Genomic DNA, 16,683 nt, shown 5'->3' on the forward strand with positions numbered 1-16,683 from the left:
TGCCAGGATGAACTTGTAGAAGCGTGTCTATTAAAGCACGCTTAATAAGCTGAACTCATTAAAGAAGCGTATTCTGCAGAGACGACACGCTGTGAAGCTCATAAATCAACGGGTTTGGGAGCACTACAAAGGAGGAAAAACCCATCTCAACCCTGCCCTGATGTCATTAGGCCTGGGGGTAGGGGTTATAAGAGAGCAGCTGTTCCAGAAACAAGAAGGAAGAGCAAACAGATCTCTAGATTCAGAAGTAAACACTGCAGCGTAGATTCCCCGTCAGTTTTAGGCCACAGGATCCACCCCAGATACTCTCCATTCCAGTACACCAAGCATGTGCATCATGTAAACAGGAAGCAGAGCATAGATCAACCCTAGATAAGGTGTGAAATGCCACGTAAGAGCTTAACAACACGATGCAATCAGTGGACATACTTCTGTTCTGATTTGTTCTTTAGAAGTCCTGAACTGAAAGGCTTTACCACAGTCTGAATCATTTAGGAAATGAATCAACATTAAAAACAATCTATCACAGACATTTCTGTTTCTGGCACATGGCCCTTCCTAACACTCTCTGATTGGTGTTCTTTTGTTTTCGGATGAGGAAAACTGTTTCTGGTAACAACACTCTCCATGTTTAAATACACGATAAACACAAACAATGTGGTGGTTGGTTGGCAAACTCTTCCAACTGCTTGAAGCTTTCAGCAGCATCATAATTAATGTCTATTCAAACACTGAAAGCATTTTCTACAGCAAACCTTCAACCCTTTAGCGATTACTGTACAATGTAATGCTTTAGAAGTAATGCTGTATGGGTCTAAAAAACACTTTCTGATTGAACTGAAGATTCAGACTAGGGCTCCAAATGACGATTATTTTACAAATCAATTAATCTGTTATTTTTTCTATTAATCGATTCATAACCGATAGCAAAGGGTTCCTTAAAGAAGGCTTTATGCGAAATTAAACCAGGTGAAAGTAAAACTTTTCCACCTGAGGAGTTCTGGACAGAGCATCTTGTTAATGTAAATCCCTTTATTGTCCCACAATGACAAAATTCACTCTCCAAATTTTAACCCATCCCCTTGGGGAGCAGTGGGCTGCATTGGTTTGACACCCGGGAAACAATCAGGGTTAAGGGTTTTGCTCAGGAACCCAGAGTGGGACTGTGGGGATCGAACCGGATACTTGCAACCCTCCCCAATTGACCGACGGCAAAAAAAATATTTTTATCTTAAATACAAAATGCTAACTAATTTTATATTTGGTATAATTACTGCTCTGAGCTCTTTGCTCTGTTAGCTAAAGGAACGTTTTAGGGTCTCTACACCCCAATTAACGTTTAATTTATTACTAAATTATTTGTATAATCGTTTAATCACTATTAATCCAATTAATTGTCTCAGCCCTAATTCAGGCGCTGATATAGCTTTAACACAAACAACAACAACCACTCTAATAACACAATTTATGTGAGCGCAGAGGATGGGAGCAGTCAAACTGTTTTTAATTACAAGTCGTTCAATAAAACAACGTCTTCAATGGTTAAAGAAAAAAAAAAGTGCATTTACATCATTTCAGTTATTGCATCCAAACGGCAGCATTTATCCAACTTTGGCTACGTTCACATTGCAGCCTGAAGTGAACCAAATCGGATTATTTTTTGGCCCATATGCGACCTGTACCTGATCTTTTCATGGCAGTCTGAACACAGACCCAATTTTTTCAAAGCGACCTGTGTCTGAACGACCAGGTCGCATTCATCCAACCTGAACGCCATTAATACCTGACAAAGGTCACTATTCTGGGTCTTGCTATAAAGAAGCGACATGAAAAACAACCACGGTGGACGATGATGAGGAGAGCAGTATTTATGTTTAAGCATCTTGGAAAGATTGTGTTTTTATGGTTGAGAAAGATCGCTAGATGTTCTCCAGCACTAACATCAATGTTTACTTCCGTAAACACAGAGCACGCTGGCGTGTGACGTCACTGCATCCTCTACAGCGCATGCGGGACACTTGCGTTGTATGACTGCAGTTCACACAGGAGACCACATATGAGTCGCATATATCTGGAAATGTGAATGGCAAAAAAAAAAAAAAAAAAAAATGGATTTCACACAAAAAATCTGAATTGAGCATCAAGGCCTGCAGTGTGAACGTAGCCTTTGTTGGCTTCAGAAAGAGACAGCGGCATGCACATCTGATTAAAAAATGGCTTAAAATGCCAAAATGATCATGTCGGATAAAAAAACAAAATTTTTTTGTTAAACTGGTTTAATAAATAAAAGTATTCACTTTCTCTATATTTAAGCCATTAAAAAAAATAAACTAAGTCATGCAGGTTTCATCCTCGCGCAAAAGAAGAAGATTTAGGTAACTAAACGGCCTTTTGACACTAAGTGAAGGAAAATGCATCATCATCCAACAACATCTTGATTTACGCCCGCAGGCCCAACCCGACATCATAATAAAATCCACGCATGGGGCGACTTCTCAACCAAGCACTTCCTGCAATGAATAAAGAGAGTCTTTCCACAACCAAGGAGCCACTCAGCGTTGTATCTGTCAGTATTTTGGAGCAGAGCGTCACAATGCCAGAGTGATAAAGTGGCCCAAAGCTTAAAACGCTAACATTTTGGCTTGTGGGCAAAGAAAAGTCCTCAGATCTCAGCCCCACTGGGAACCTGGGGCCAGTTGTGAAAAAAAAAATCTTCAAGGGAGAAAAAGAAACCCACAAACTGTGATCATCTCCAAGCACCAGGAAACCAGCTCATTATCAGTCAGGAGTTCCTGCAAAAGCTGAAACCAGCATGTCAAAGCAAATTACTGCAGTTATGAGGAGGAAAAATCAGCAGTGAAACACTGACTTGTGTCTGGTAGCTAGAGGAAAAAACAATGCATGTTCTAAAGCTGAAAAATAATAATCCAGACTTTACTGACTCATTAAACTAGGACTATGGGATAAAAGAAGTGCTCTGTCCAAAAACTAAAGAAAGTTAATCATTTCTACTTTTCGCTGCCAAATAATCTCTAACTATGTAAGGAAGGAAAGCAGACCGCTGAGTGATACCAGGTGGATCCATGACCCCTCCATTGTCAACAGTAAACAAACCTGTTGTAGGAGAATATTTCTATTTCTGGAAGAAAACCTGTTTAGTTTCTGCATGAAAACAGGAAAAGTTTAATATGTTTTATAACTGGACTGAGATTGGTCACAAAAATTAAAAAACAAAAAACAGGAGACATTAAGACCACCCTTCTAATAGAGCACATCAGCTTCTAGAATAGTTCTGACCTGCTGAGGCAGTGACTTCACTTGACCCCTGAGGTACGCTGTGGTTTCTGGCACCAAAGTGTCAGCAGATCCTTAAGGTCAATATATGCTTCTGACGCATAGCCTCTGCAACCATAGAATCTGTCTCTGTGCGCGACCACGCCCCCTGTGCAGAGGTTCTCCAACTGTCGTGGCGCACCTAAAAAAAATCCGGACTATGCGTTGGATGGTCACAAACCCCCGCAGACCTCAAGTGGAAGTGCGCAGACAAAAAGCAGCTGTGATTGGTCCTTGGTATGCCTTTCCAGCTGTCTGTGTGGTCATCCTTCTCAATTTGGTGCCAGAGTGCGCCATTTTTAAAAACCCAAAAACAACTACAATGGACAACTATGACAAAAGATTAATCTGTCTTTTTGCCAACTCCATTAACAGAACCTGTTCCTCTTCAATGTCTAGCAACTCTAGGTCTATCTCCATGATTTCTTGCAGACACGCCATTGTTGTTTTGTTAGATAAAAGCTCCCGCCGGCGCCGCCGAAGTTCTCGTGACCATCTGCTGAAGTTCTCCAATAGGCACTTTGGTGGGAAACTGCTGTGTGTCCCTAGAAATTCCAGACCTACAGTGCAGAAGCATACCAGCAAAAACTGGTTCGCGACCAGACCCATTTGATGTGTGCGGTAGCAGAAGTATAATCTGCCCTTAACCCATAAACTTACAGGATATCCTACCCAACAATAGTAGCCATGATTTAAAAAAATACAGCAAAAGCCCCCCTGACAATTTTCTGATTGTGCAGTGGGAGGTTTTAAAATGACACCAACTTAGTGTAGTTCTCATTTAGCTTCTGAAAAAAAAATAATAATAAATCATGTAGGAATTGAAGATTTACATTCAATTCATCTGGAGTTTGAGCACAGGCCTCTGTTAAACTGCTTCTCTGACATCATCATCAGACATGCTCAGAGCAAAATATGATTAAACCATGTTTATCTCCATTGTAGTTGTTTCTTTCTTTAGATTACGCACTATATAGCATAAGGTTAAAACGAAACGAAGACATAAAACTCAAAAAGACTAGATTTATGTTGAAACCCAAAGCCGAAAAAGATGGCTCCCGGAAGTAGCGTAGGATTCCATTTACGGTGCAGATCAGGCAGAGGCGAGTGATAAAACAGAAAGGATTTTAAGGCATTTTATTTCTCAGAAATTACATTGTTAACCTTTAACACATTATATTTTAGTAAGTTTACCATTTTTGGGGAGGGAAAATCATTTACGTATTTTTAACAAAATAAGATTGAAAACGACCCGAATGTATATCTGGATGCTCAAATAGCGCATGCACAGAACAGATCGTGCCTCCGGGACGGATCGGGTAGTAACACCCCCCTTTCAGCTCATTTACTTTAGCCAAATTTTGATTTAGTGTTTTTTTTTTTCTCTCACGCTGCTCCCATGTTCTGCCTACCGGTCTAACATACTCGGACCTGTCACTTTAGACATCTGAATTGCGGTCGGATTTAAAGTAAAAGTTTCGAAACTAGTTGTTTTTTTATTTGGAGATGCCACCGAAGAATCTGTTCATTGGACATATAGAGCCTTTTCAGCTAAAAAATGCCAACAGATTACTAGCTATAAGAAAACATAGCTTGTTCTTTAGCAGTTAAAAAAAAAATACTATGCTATATTTAAAATGCAGCATATGCATATTTTTTCCGGATGGATGGATGGAATTGAAATTGTACTTCTAAGGATGCATGATATATTTTGATAGATTTGTTTTTATATACATTAATGTTTTGGGCCCTATATATGTAATGCACTAAAAGGCATCTCTCTCTAACTACCTATAAATATCAGTGTATTATAGTTCTCTCGTGTTCTCAACAACAGGAAAGCATTCAATAAATATATGTTTGAGCTTATTTTTGGAAAATACAAAAAACGAATGCAAGCGTTTGGGTCGAGTAACTATGGCTACGTTCACACTGCAGCCTGAAGTGACCCAATTCCGATTTTTTTGCCCATATGTGACCTGTATCCTATCTTTTTATGACAGTCTGAACGACACAGATCGGATTTTTTCAAATGCGACCCAGGCCACTTGGATATGTGGTCCTGAATCCGATACGTATCTGATCTTTTCAAATGCGACCTGTGTCTGTACGGCCAGGTCGCATTCATCCGACCTACACGTCATTGATACTTGACAAATGTTACTAAATGTTACTAATCTGCGTCCTACTAAGCGGAGGCGGGAAAAACTAACAACCATGGCGGAAGATAACACAGAGAGCAGTCAATAGAGAGCTCAGTGAGAGCTCTGTACGGACGTTGCTATTACTGCCCCACAAAACGCCATTGCAAGAAATCTGGCTCTCTTTCTTTTTGATCTTCTTAAAAAGATTTCGTTCGTAATGTGCCTGCTCCTGTTGGAGAAGAACTTAAAGAACGCAATATACGCTGCGGTATCACGAGTCATGTTTACTTCCGCAAACACTGAGGACGCTTGCTACATGTGACGTCATCGCGTCCTCGAGTGCGCATGCGGGACACTTCGGTTGAACGCTTTCAGTTCACACAGTAGATCACATACAAGTCGCATATACTTGGAAGTGTGAACGGACATGCAAAAAAATCCGATTTCACAAAAAAATCGGAATTGAGCATTAAGGCCTGCAGTGTGAACGTAGCCTATATGTGCATGAGCCGCCACCCTTAGAGCATCCCCACCAACTTTCATCGCAGAGTTTGAGAAGCGTTGGTTTGGTCGAACGTCCTGAGTGAAGCTGAATGGTCAGGTTCCTGACCACATGCCTCCTGTCTCTTCCTGCCACCCCAGTTTCTTCGTCACACCCCTGCCTGGCCTGAACAGTTGGGATTTGATCTCCTGACACAAACTCGTTATGGAGCAAACTGTCTGTAATAAAAGAACATGCTCTTTAGTGCGGCGGCCCCCTCAGAGCTTTTATCCTACTGCCTAACAGAGAGACACTGTTAGCGCTGGGTTGTTGTCCTCCAAATATCAAAGCGAACCATGCAGCTCCCCCTGAGCACCGATCAACTCCTATTTAATTTAGGACTCAAATTCACTTAGCTAAATCACCCATTCATGGCGTTATAACCGCATTACAAGGAACTAGAAGAGCTTTCTTTCATCTGGGTTATTGGGTTCATCTCTCCTGCACACTGGGGAGAATTTTTTATTTATTTTTTTACTTTACAAATCCCTACCTTCGCCTTAGATCTGTTAATCAAGGCTTAAAGGTTGCATCCTGCCTACATAGGGTTACATAACAGTCTGGATCATCTAACTGGCCTGAGGTTGGTCCCAATTGGAAAGCTCACAGATCTTCTTTGTGCGAGTGAGCTCCCTGCAGACTGCTTGGATCGCGGACAGTGTGGGAGGACTTTCAAAAGAATCCTCTTTGCTACAGGGACAATGAGGAAGAACAGGGTGCCTTCAAACAGGATGTAGGAGACAGTGGTGGTCAGGTCAAAGGGAGATTAAAGGAAGTGATGTAACCCTAAACCTTCCATCCAGACTGTGGAATTCAAAGGGTTAACCTCACATACAGAGATGCACAAGTTCCAATGGGAGCATTGCACACCAGCACTTCCAGCAGAGGAGGAGGATGCTGACGTCGTGGTTTGATTGTTACGCTGCATTCAGGAGCCCATCTGGGATCAATTACTGGATGCATCACAGACTAAACTAATGATCCAGGAGAGAAAGCTGGAAAACATACTTTAATCGCAGAGATCTACTTTGTCTTCTTCCAACAGACCTTTAAAGCACCGAACGGATTTAGATCGGACAATCCGTGGGTTTTCCTCAATCGCTGATTCCATCAGAAGGAAAAGGACATAATGCTTCAAGAAGTTAACAGCTCTTTTAAAAAAAAAGAAAACACTTAACCCAAACTTTATCCTCATTAACTCACAGAAAATAAACTGAAATACTGATTGCATCAGACATCATCTGTAAAGGCACCCTGCTGATGAACTCGACTTTACATCTGATCAACACTTCTGTTTACTCATTCTTAAAAGCAAAAAGAGTGTGGCTGTCAGTTCACTCTCTAAACCTACAGCTGCACTTGTCAAAGTGTGTGTGGGCAGGAGGTTCCTATTTCCTTAAACATCTCACCCTAGAACTGCTTACAAAATAAGGGTTTTATCTTCTATATTGGCCTTGATTAAAAGGCAACCCCATTTGTTGTAATGAATAAGGAATCATCTAATCAGCTAAAGTACTACAGATCAAACATGGATTGTATCACTAAACATTGATGACAAACTTAAAAATAATTTTTGTACTTTGGAAAACGTTACTTAGGAGTTGTTTTCTACGTAAAAAGATAAAACTGGCTGGTCGCTGGATCTGTGCGATCTTTTCCTAACATCCTCAACTATTGGATGAAAACCAAAAAAACAAAAAAAAATTCTGTCAGTTAATGCACCATAACAATGCACATTTAGGTTTCGCAAACCAACACTCTTCAGTGTAGCAGCTGTAACTTATATTCACAGGGAAATGGCTGTTCCAACCGTTGCATTTCCGAATTCTCCTGAGTGAAGCATGACTTTACACGAGTGAATAAAGTGAATGTGATTGGTCGTTTATCAAGGGGGCGGGATTGCTGTGGTGGAAGGTTCACTGGCATGTTTGGTTGTTGCCGGTTTGTCGAAAGCATCTTGCTAACCAGTTTGCAACTTAGTGCTAGTAGGTTCCCAATGTGAAATTCAATTGAGACTAGGGTTGTCAAAAGTATCGATACTCAAAAAAGTATCGATACTGAAACGTTGTATCCGGATACGATACTCGTTTTTAAAAGTATCGATACAGTGCCATCACCAGCGGCACCTAAGCAATCATTCATCTAAAGTGCAGAATAGAGAACAATGCACTTTCAGAACACTGCGTGATTGAATAATTCTGTGCACTGTTCAGTTTCAGACTTTTTTTTGTAAGAGGTGCAGCTGCTGAGATTTATTTTTGTTTCTTAACCGGTTTGGCTAGTGTCATTATTATGTGTGCAAAGCATAGCCAAGGAAGGAATACTTAATTTTAATTTTATAAGTTTTTTATCAAGCTTGCTTAATATTGTGCACAGCAAACAACCTCAAAATATAGTTTTTATTGTTTATTATTATTTATTTATTGCATTTTATTTATTAATGAAAATATTTCTGTTGAATTTTGGAATCTTTGTTTTTATCCTTGTGGTATCGAAAATGCTATCGAGTATCGAATATTTTCCTTAGTATCGGTATCGAGTTGAAAAGTTTAGTATCGTGACAACCCTAATTGAGACCAAGTAACGCTAAATTGGTGACTTAGAAACGACACTTTCAAGGAACGCTATGGACAGCAGAAACATTCAAGAGGAGGAGAGTTTAGTGTCGGAGGTCGTGGATGAGTCTCCTCCGTCATACATTTTTTATTTAGGGGAGGAAAGCGGGGATGAAGATGTCGTGGAAGAGGACAACAGGGTGGCAGAAGCTTGGCTTGGTGTAGAAGGCTTACAGCCATACATGTTTGAGCCCTTGCCTCGCAGCGCTGCCAGTTCTGTTAGCTCTACGCCTGCCGAAGACACAGACGTCCATCCCCGTGAACACTGGGACAGAACTCAATGGGAAAGGAAATGATTCTTATTTCAACCGTTGCGTATATTAGCTGCGACATATGAATCAAGATGCTATGACCGAAAAAATTTGATTGACAGATGATCGTAAACATATGATTGGCCAAATTTACGTGTACAGGCTGAGGTATAGCTAACTGGCCTGCATAAGATAATGAAGAAAAACAACAACCAGATTTTAAGACAGGATTTTTTTTTTTAGAAATTTTCTAAATTTTGAAACAGTACCGTCTGATAAAAGAGTACATTTATATACATGTTTAAGCCAGAATCATTTGACATTTAAATATGACTTCCCTACAACTTTAAGCAGGCCCGGATTCTTAAGTTTCAGCAAGAATTTTTCAAATATTTGTTTTAAATTTTACAGCTCTCCAGATAATGAAATAATTACTTGCCGTTTCTTTACCACCTCAGTGTAAAATAATCCAGTTAATCCCGCAAAAAGAACTGGGACTCACAATAAGTGCTGCAAATACCTAAAATAACAGTTGCATTTTAATTAAATGTTAAGTTTTAAAAGAAGCTGTTAATTAAGCATGGTACCACAGTATTGGCTTCTGTGGTGTTTTTAAGCTTGTGGACAATTCAATATTTCCAATTTAAAAAAAAATCATTACAATAGATAGTTCAACTACAGAAGAGGATTGAGGTCGTTGAAAAAAACGAAAGAAAGTGTCACTAATTTGAAAATATTATTTCAGGTTAATATGGGAAAAAAGTTCTCAGGGTTCTGACTTTATTTCTCAGAATGCTGACCTTAATCTCAGAATTTGTGATCTTTATTATAAAGGGCACCCAGAACAGATGTGGGAGCACTCAGCTTCACTGATAAAGATGCAAGTAGTTTGGGAGGGCCAGTAACACATTGGTGGAAAATGAAGGAATTTGGAGACTTTTTACGTGCGTGAGGAGTCCGGCGTGATGAAATTTCATTAATGTAAAAGCAGGGGATTAAAACAAGAGAGCTAGTTTAGTCTTAAGACAAGGCTAAGGCTCGATGCTAACATGTTTGTTAGCTGTCAGAATTCTGAGATTGAAGTCAAGATTCTGAGACCAAAGTCAGAGTTCTGGGGCTAAAGTCAGAGTTCTGGGGCTAAAGTCAGAATCCTGAGACTAAAGTCAGTTCTGAGACTAAAGTCAGAGTTCTGAGACTAAAGTCATAGTTCTGAGACTAAAGTCAGAGTTCTGAGACTAAAGTCAGAGTTTTGAGACTAAGTCAGAGTTCTGAGACTAAGTCAGAATCCTGAGACTAAAGTCAGAATCCTGAGACTAAAGTCAGAATCCTGAGACTAAAGTCAGAATCCTGAGACTAAAGTCAGAATCCTGAGACTAACGTCAGAGTTCTGAGACTAACGTCAGAATTTAGACTATTTCCCCCCATAATAAACTGAAGTATTTAAAAATCAGTTGGTTTTTTTTCAGTGGCCCAAATCCTTTAGAATCTAAGAGCCATGAAGCAGGGTGTGAATCTGGCTCACCTGGGTCAGGTCCTGGTCGGTCAGCAGATGCAGCTCTCTCGGTTTAAAACAGTTCTGACATTTACTCTTGTTGAAGAAGTTGGCCTGGAATTTCCTACAGCTGTTTTCCTTTGCAGCAGACATTATATTTTACAGGTTTTCTAAAAGCTGGGAGTCGCTTTATTTCCCAAAGACCTTAATGTTGGTTTTCCGCTCTTCTCCCCCCTTTCCTCTTATCCCAACCTGGAATAAGCTCCAGCGCTGCGACGCATTTCCAACTAACAAACGCAATTTACGGACTTCAGCATCTGCTGCAAACGTTTCCTTCCCTTCGTTTAGACTGAATCCAGCTGCAGCTTTCCGGAGGAGATATTAGCTGCCATTAAGCCAGGCTTTCCAGCAGCCAGCCCAGGGATGAACGCCTTACACTCCCTGGCCTCCAACCACAAAGAGAAGAGGGGAGAAGGAGGCTAATATCCTGTTAGCTTCCCAGAGGAGCTCAAGCTCAATAGTGGGATGGGAACAACGGCTGCCGTTAAGATGCAGGCAGATAGAGCCCATTCAACAACACGGACTCAAACATAAATAAAAGCTTATTTATAAAACTCCATGAGCAGGGGCAGCTCCATGCGAAGTCCATCCAGTGCTCCGGTTAGCGGTAGAGGCTAGCAGGCACAAACACAGCTAATGAAATCCTCTCCTCACTCGCTTCTTCAACTTCACTTCGTTTCCTTTTTTTACTATAACGTCGAAGGTTTTAGAGAACCAAAAGTTAAAATCCTTTCCTTCCTGGTAAAAAGAAAAAAAAATAGAAGGAAGGGAGGCGGTTCCTGCTCAAACCCAGCGGAGGAAATGAGCGTTTAAAGGTTCGCTTCCATAACTAGCCTCCTTAGTAGCTGCAGCGGCTTTATTTTCTGCTTTCCCAGCGGAGCGACGAGTAGAGGAGAGGAGAGCAGATCACACACAGCCTCCTGGAATCCGGAGGGATCTCGCGATAACTGGGAGCTGCCGCCACCCGCAGTCAGGATAGGGTTACTAAAGAGTTGTTTTTTCACAACCACAAACCACTTTGTTTTTACTTCCACACATAAATCATAATATTAAATTAATACATAAATAAGTACAATGGAAAGATACAGAAGAGCATTAGGCTCACTGAAAAAAAGTTAACTGACTTTTAAATATTATTTCAGTTTAATATGGGAAAAAAAGAATTCTGACTGAAGTCTCAGGATTCTGACTTTTCCTCATCAGGATTCTGACTTTTTTCTCAGGATTCTGACTTTAATCAGAGAATTCTGTCTTTAATCTCAGAATTCTGACTTTTTCTCAGAATTCTGACATTTTGATTGATCATTTATTTCGAACACTTAACTTTAATCTCAGTATAATCTCAGTATTCTGACTTTTTTCTCATAATTCTGACTTTAATCTCATAATTCTGACTTTTTTTTCTCAGAATTCTGACTTTTTTCTCAGGATTCTGACTTTGATCTCAGAATTCTGACTTTTTTTCTCAGAATTCTGACTTTAATCTCAGAATTCAGACTTTTTTCTCAGGATTCTGACTTTGATCTCAGAATTCTGACTTTTTTCTCAGGATTCTGACTTTTTACTCCTCAGAATTATGACTTTTTTTCTCTCAGAATTCTGATTTTGATCTCAGAATTATGACTTTTTTCTCAGGATTCTGACTTTTTACTCCTCCGAATTATTACTTTTTTTTTCTCAGGATTCTGACTTTAGTCTCAGAATTCTGACTTTTTTTCTCCGAATTCTGGCTTTTTTCAGGATTCTGACTTAAGTCTCAGAATTCTGACTTTAATCTCAGAATTCTGACTTTTTCTCAGAATTCTGACATTTTGATTGATCATTTATTTCGAACACTTAACTTTAATCTCAGTATAATCTCAGTATTCTGACTTTTTTCTCATAATTCTGACTTTAATCTCATAATTCTGACTTTTTTTTCTCAGAATTCTGACTTTTTTCTCAGGATTCTGACTTTGATCTCAGAATTCTGACTTTTTTTCTCAGAATTCTGACTTTAATCTCAGAATTCAGACTTTTTTCTCAGGATTCTGACTTTGATCTCAGAATTCTGACTTTTTTCTCAGGATTCTGACTTTTTACTCCTCAGAATTATGACTTTTTTTCTCTCAGAATTCTGATTTTGATCTCAGAATTATGACTTTTTTCTCAGGATTCTGACTTTTTACTCCTCCGAATTATGACTTTTTTTTCTCAGGATTCTGACTTTAGTCTCAGAATTCTGACTTTTTTTCTCCGAATTCTGGCTTTTTTCAGGATTCTGACTTAAGTCTCAGAATTCTGACTTTAATCTCAGAATTCTGACTTTTTCTCAGAATTCTGACATTTTGATTGATCATTTATTTCGAACACTTAACTTTAATCTCAGTATAATCTCAGTATTCTGACTTTTTTCTCATAATTCTGACTTTAATCTCATAATTCTGACTTTTTTTTCTCAGAATTCTGACTTTTTTCTCAGGATTCTGACTTTGATCTCAGAATTCTGACTTTTTTTCTCAGAATTCTGACTTTAATCTCAGAATTCAGACTTTTTTCTCAGGATTCTGACTTTGATCTCAGAATTCTGACTTTTTTCTCAGGATTCTGACTTTTTACTCCTCAGAATTATGACTTTTTTTCTCTCAGAATTCTGATTTTGATCTCAGAATTATGACTTTTTTCTCAGGATTCTGACTTTTTACTCCTCCGAATTATGACTTTTTTTTCTCAGGATTCTGACTTTAGTCTCAGAATTCTGACTTTTTTTCTCAGAATTCTGGCTTTTTTCAGGATTCTGACTTAAGTCTCATAATTCTGACTTTAGTCTCGGGATTCTGACTTTTTCTCCTTGGGATTCTGACTTTTTTCTCAGGATTCTGACTTTAGTCTCGGGATTCTGACTTTTTACTCCTCAGAATTCTGACTTTTTTTCTCAGGATTCTGACTTTTTTTTCGCAGAATGCTAACTTTAATCTCCAAATTCTGGATCTTAATCTTAAAGGGCATCATGAAGGAAGAGATGTGGGAGCATGTGGGAAGACTTTTTACGTGCCCAAGGGGTTTCATCCTATTTCATTAATGTAAGAGCAGGTGATTAAAACAAAAGAGCTAGTTAGTTTCTAGACAAGGCTACAGCTTGATGCTAACATGAGTGTTAGCTCTCAGAATTCAGTCAGAATTCAGAGATTAAAGTCAGAATTCTGACTTTTTTTCCCATATTAAGCTGAAAAAAAATATAAAAATCACTTAACTTTTTTTTTCAGTGGCCCTAATTCTCTTCTGTAGAAAGAGGGTGGAAATGATAATAAAATATTAAAGCTAAAAATAGAATAGAATACAGAGATGTGCAAAATGATGGCAGCATATTATTTAAAGTGACAAAAATGAGTTATGTTAAAATTGGCATGAGAGTAAACACACGGATCTGCCACAAACGCAGTGGTGAAAAGTAGAGGTGGGAAATACCGGGAATTTTTAATCGATACGATATCAAGTAAATACAGGGTCAGTATCGCCGTATCGATACGATACCAATACTAAATTAAAACTTGATGGATCATAGGACTGTTGACCTTTCAGTGATTTTGTGATTTTTTTTTTATTGTTACAATTACAGTTTTTCTGGATTGTTTACACACATTTCTGAAAACATGCCTCGTATTCTCAGAACTCTACACACAAATCCAACAAACACACACACAATGGGCAAAACCCTTCAATTCTCCTGCAAAATGAAACTTTACATTCAAAACAGTTTTATCTCTTCACAAAAGGCCATTTTGTGTTCAGATGACACACACAAACTATCATATGAACAGACAATTAAAAAAAGCATTTAAACACTGATGTGCTCAGTGTAAAACACCATTCTCCATTCATCATAATGACTTTTTGTTCAGTGTTACACTTACTACAGACATTAAATACATAAGTGCGTTGTAAAATATTTTAGAATATTGTTTTTATACTCAGAACACACAAATATACTGTAACAAACATCTTTTATTTTTCCCACAAAACAATGTACACAGTGTACATCCCAACTGACACAAAGTTGCACATACAGTGCAGAAGATTTTACTGTATACAGTTACTGTAATAATAAAAAAACAAAACAAAATAAACTATGCTGCATCCTCTCTTCTGTTTCGGTCTGGCCACAGCACCTCATCTACATCACAAGCAATGTTTTCCCTGGCCAAGCAGCGGGGGAAATATCGCCTAGCATGGCGAATCCAGCCATGAAAAGCATCAACTGCTATATCTCCACATGCGTCTTCCATAGCTTGGAAAAGGGGTATACGCGTTTCTGAATTTAGGTTGTACACTTTCCATCTCCAGGCAGAAAAAAATTCCTCAATAGGATTGAGGAATGGAGAATATGGAGGGAGATAAACAACTGAAAAGCGTGGGTGGTCAGTGAACCAGTTATGAACCAGAGCAGCCCGGTGGAAGCTTACGTTGTCCCAAATGACAACGTACCTGAGCTGCTCTGGGCCGTCTATCTGATCTGGTGGAATGAGTGTGTTGTGTAGGGTGTCCAGGAATGTGATCCGATGGGCAGTGTTGTAGGGGCCAAGGGTAGCATGGTGATGGATGATGCCATGGTCGGTCATCGCTGCACACACTGTGATGTTCCCTCCGCGCTGGCCAGGGACTTCAACAATGGCACGCTGGCCGATTATATTCCTTCCCCTCCTTCGTCTTTTTGTGAGGTTGAATCCAACCTCATCAATGAAGAAGAACTGGTGCTCCACTGCATCCACCTCCAGCTCAAGGACTCTCTGAAACACACATGACAATATCAGAAGTAGACATGGAGCGGTCTCTATTGTGAAGCACAATCATTATGATTACAATATAATAGAAAGAAATATGTATGATTTATACAATGTTGACAGTATGCATCAAAGGTGGGAATGTACTGTATAGGACGTACTTGCACATAGTTATATCGCAATTCTTTGACCCTTTCTGAATTGCGCTCAAATGGCACCCTGTAGACCTGCTTCATCCTCAGTTTATTTCTGTGCAAGACACGGTCCAGCGTTGATAAACTTACCCTATCAATATTTTGAAATATCTCATTGTTTTCTATTATTTTTCTTTGTATTTGCCGTAAGGTAATGGCATTATTTTCAAGAACCATGTTCATGATCTCTGTTTCCTGTTCAGGAGACAGAAGACGGCCCCGTCCACCTCTTGTTGGTAATCTTTCAGTTCTGCAATACAAAGAGTGCAATACTGTAAATACTGTGTAGGAATACATTTCCCAAATACTCGAAACACAATGTCCTACAGAACAGTCCACAGGTAATACTGTACTACTGTACTCATTGAGTACTGTATTGATATGCAGTACTGCAGTTTTGTAGTGAGAGTAGATTTCTTACCTATTCTCATTGCGGAAAGTCCGGATGATGGATGCTACAGTGTACCTGCTCAAATTTGGCTGTACTCTTTGCCCAGCCTCCCTCATTGTTAGGCCATGGTTGACCACATGGTCAACCAAAGTTGCTCGGATCTCATCAGAAATGATTGTCCTTGGCCTTCCTCGTCCTCCCCATCGTCCTCCTCTTACTCTCACTCCTCTGGCTCTGGCTCTGCCTCTGTTTACAACATTGGCCTCCATTGCTCCAAAACAGAAGAGCTCACCTGTTGCCCTTCTATGCTAAAGCTCTGATTGCTGAGTGGAAACATGTGTGTTAGGTGTTTGCCCATGTGAGGAGTCAGTGTGCATAGTAGGGAAATTAACTTTAGAGTTTTGAATAACAGTGTGTTCCTTGTGAAAACAAAAGATTTTCTTCATGACAATTGTGTGTAGAGTTTTGGAAAAAGTGTGTTTTAGAACTGCAATTTGAGTGTAAAGCAGGAATTGTGCTTGTAGTTTAGCAGAATTGGTTCAGGGGGTTGGTGCATGAGTTACATTTTGTGGTCATTGTGTTTCAAGTACCAATATTTGTGTGTAAACAATCGAGAAAAACTGTAAATAATAATAATATTAATAATGTTATGTTCATTGTGTGTTTTTTCCCTAATCCACCTCTTATATCTTTAAATCTTTATGTAATCTTGTTTGTATTGTATGCACTTGTCTTTTGCCTTGATTCTATAAATGTCCCTGTCGTGGGATAAATAAAGTCATGTAATCCCACTTAGATAACATGTTTAAAGGCTGGTGAATCTGCTGCAGTTAGTGCCTTCAGGAGAGAATAAAAAGCATTCATCTTGTTAAATGAATGTTGTTCAATATCAATACCAGCGT

The 16,683-nt window shown here is 39.3% G+C and overlaps 2 protein-coding genes across 5 annotated transcripts in view; both read right to left on the reverse strand.

The window, feature by feature from the left end:
* The window catches only part of LOC119796028 (myosin phosphatase Rho interacting protein), a 62,643-nt gene extending 51,311 nt beyond the window's left edge, over positions 1-11,332 (reverse strand). For 2 of the 4 annotated variants that reach the window (XM_038304335.1, XM_038304336.1), the window contains exon 1: positions 10,407-11,332. In XM_038304335.1, the coding sequence (XP_038160263.1) occupies positions 10,407-10,529 (123 nt within the window). In that variant the 5' untranslated portion in view covers positions 10,530-11,332. The remainder of the gene's footprint in view (positions 1-10,406) is intronic. The other 2 variants (XM_038304337.1, XM_038304338.1) reach the window with 2 other exon arrangements.
* Positions 10,721-16,050, reverse strand: LOC119796019. The gene is made up of 4 exons (XM_038304316.1): positions 15,812-16,050; positions 15,358-15,640; positions 14,901-15,202; positions 10,721-10,817 (listed from the first exon to the last, which is right to left on the reverse strand). The coding sequence occupies exons 1-4, from the start codon at positions 16,048-16,050 to the stop codon at positions 10,721-10,723; spliced, it is 921 nt and encodes a 306-aa protein (XP_038160244.1).
* Positions 16,051-16,683: the final 633 nt, after the last annotated feature.

The sequence above is a fragment of the Cyprinodon tularosa genome, unplaced genomic scaffold (assembly GCF_016077235.1).
Source record: "Cyprinodon tularosa strain WSP-4 unplaced genomic scaffold, ASM1607723v1 ctg531, whole genome shotgun sequence".
NCBI classification, from domain to species: domain Eukaryota; kingdom Metazoa; phylum Chordata; class Actinopteri; order Cyprinodontiformes; family Cyprinodontidae; genus Cyprinodon; species Cyprinodon tularosa.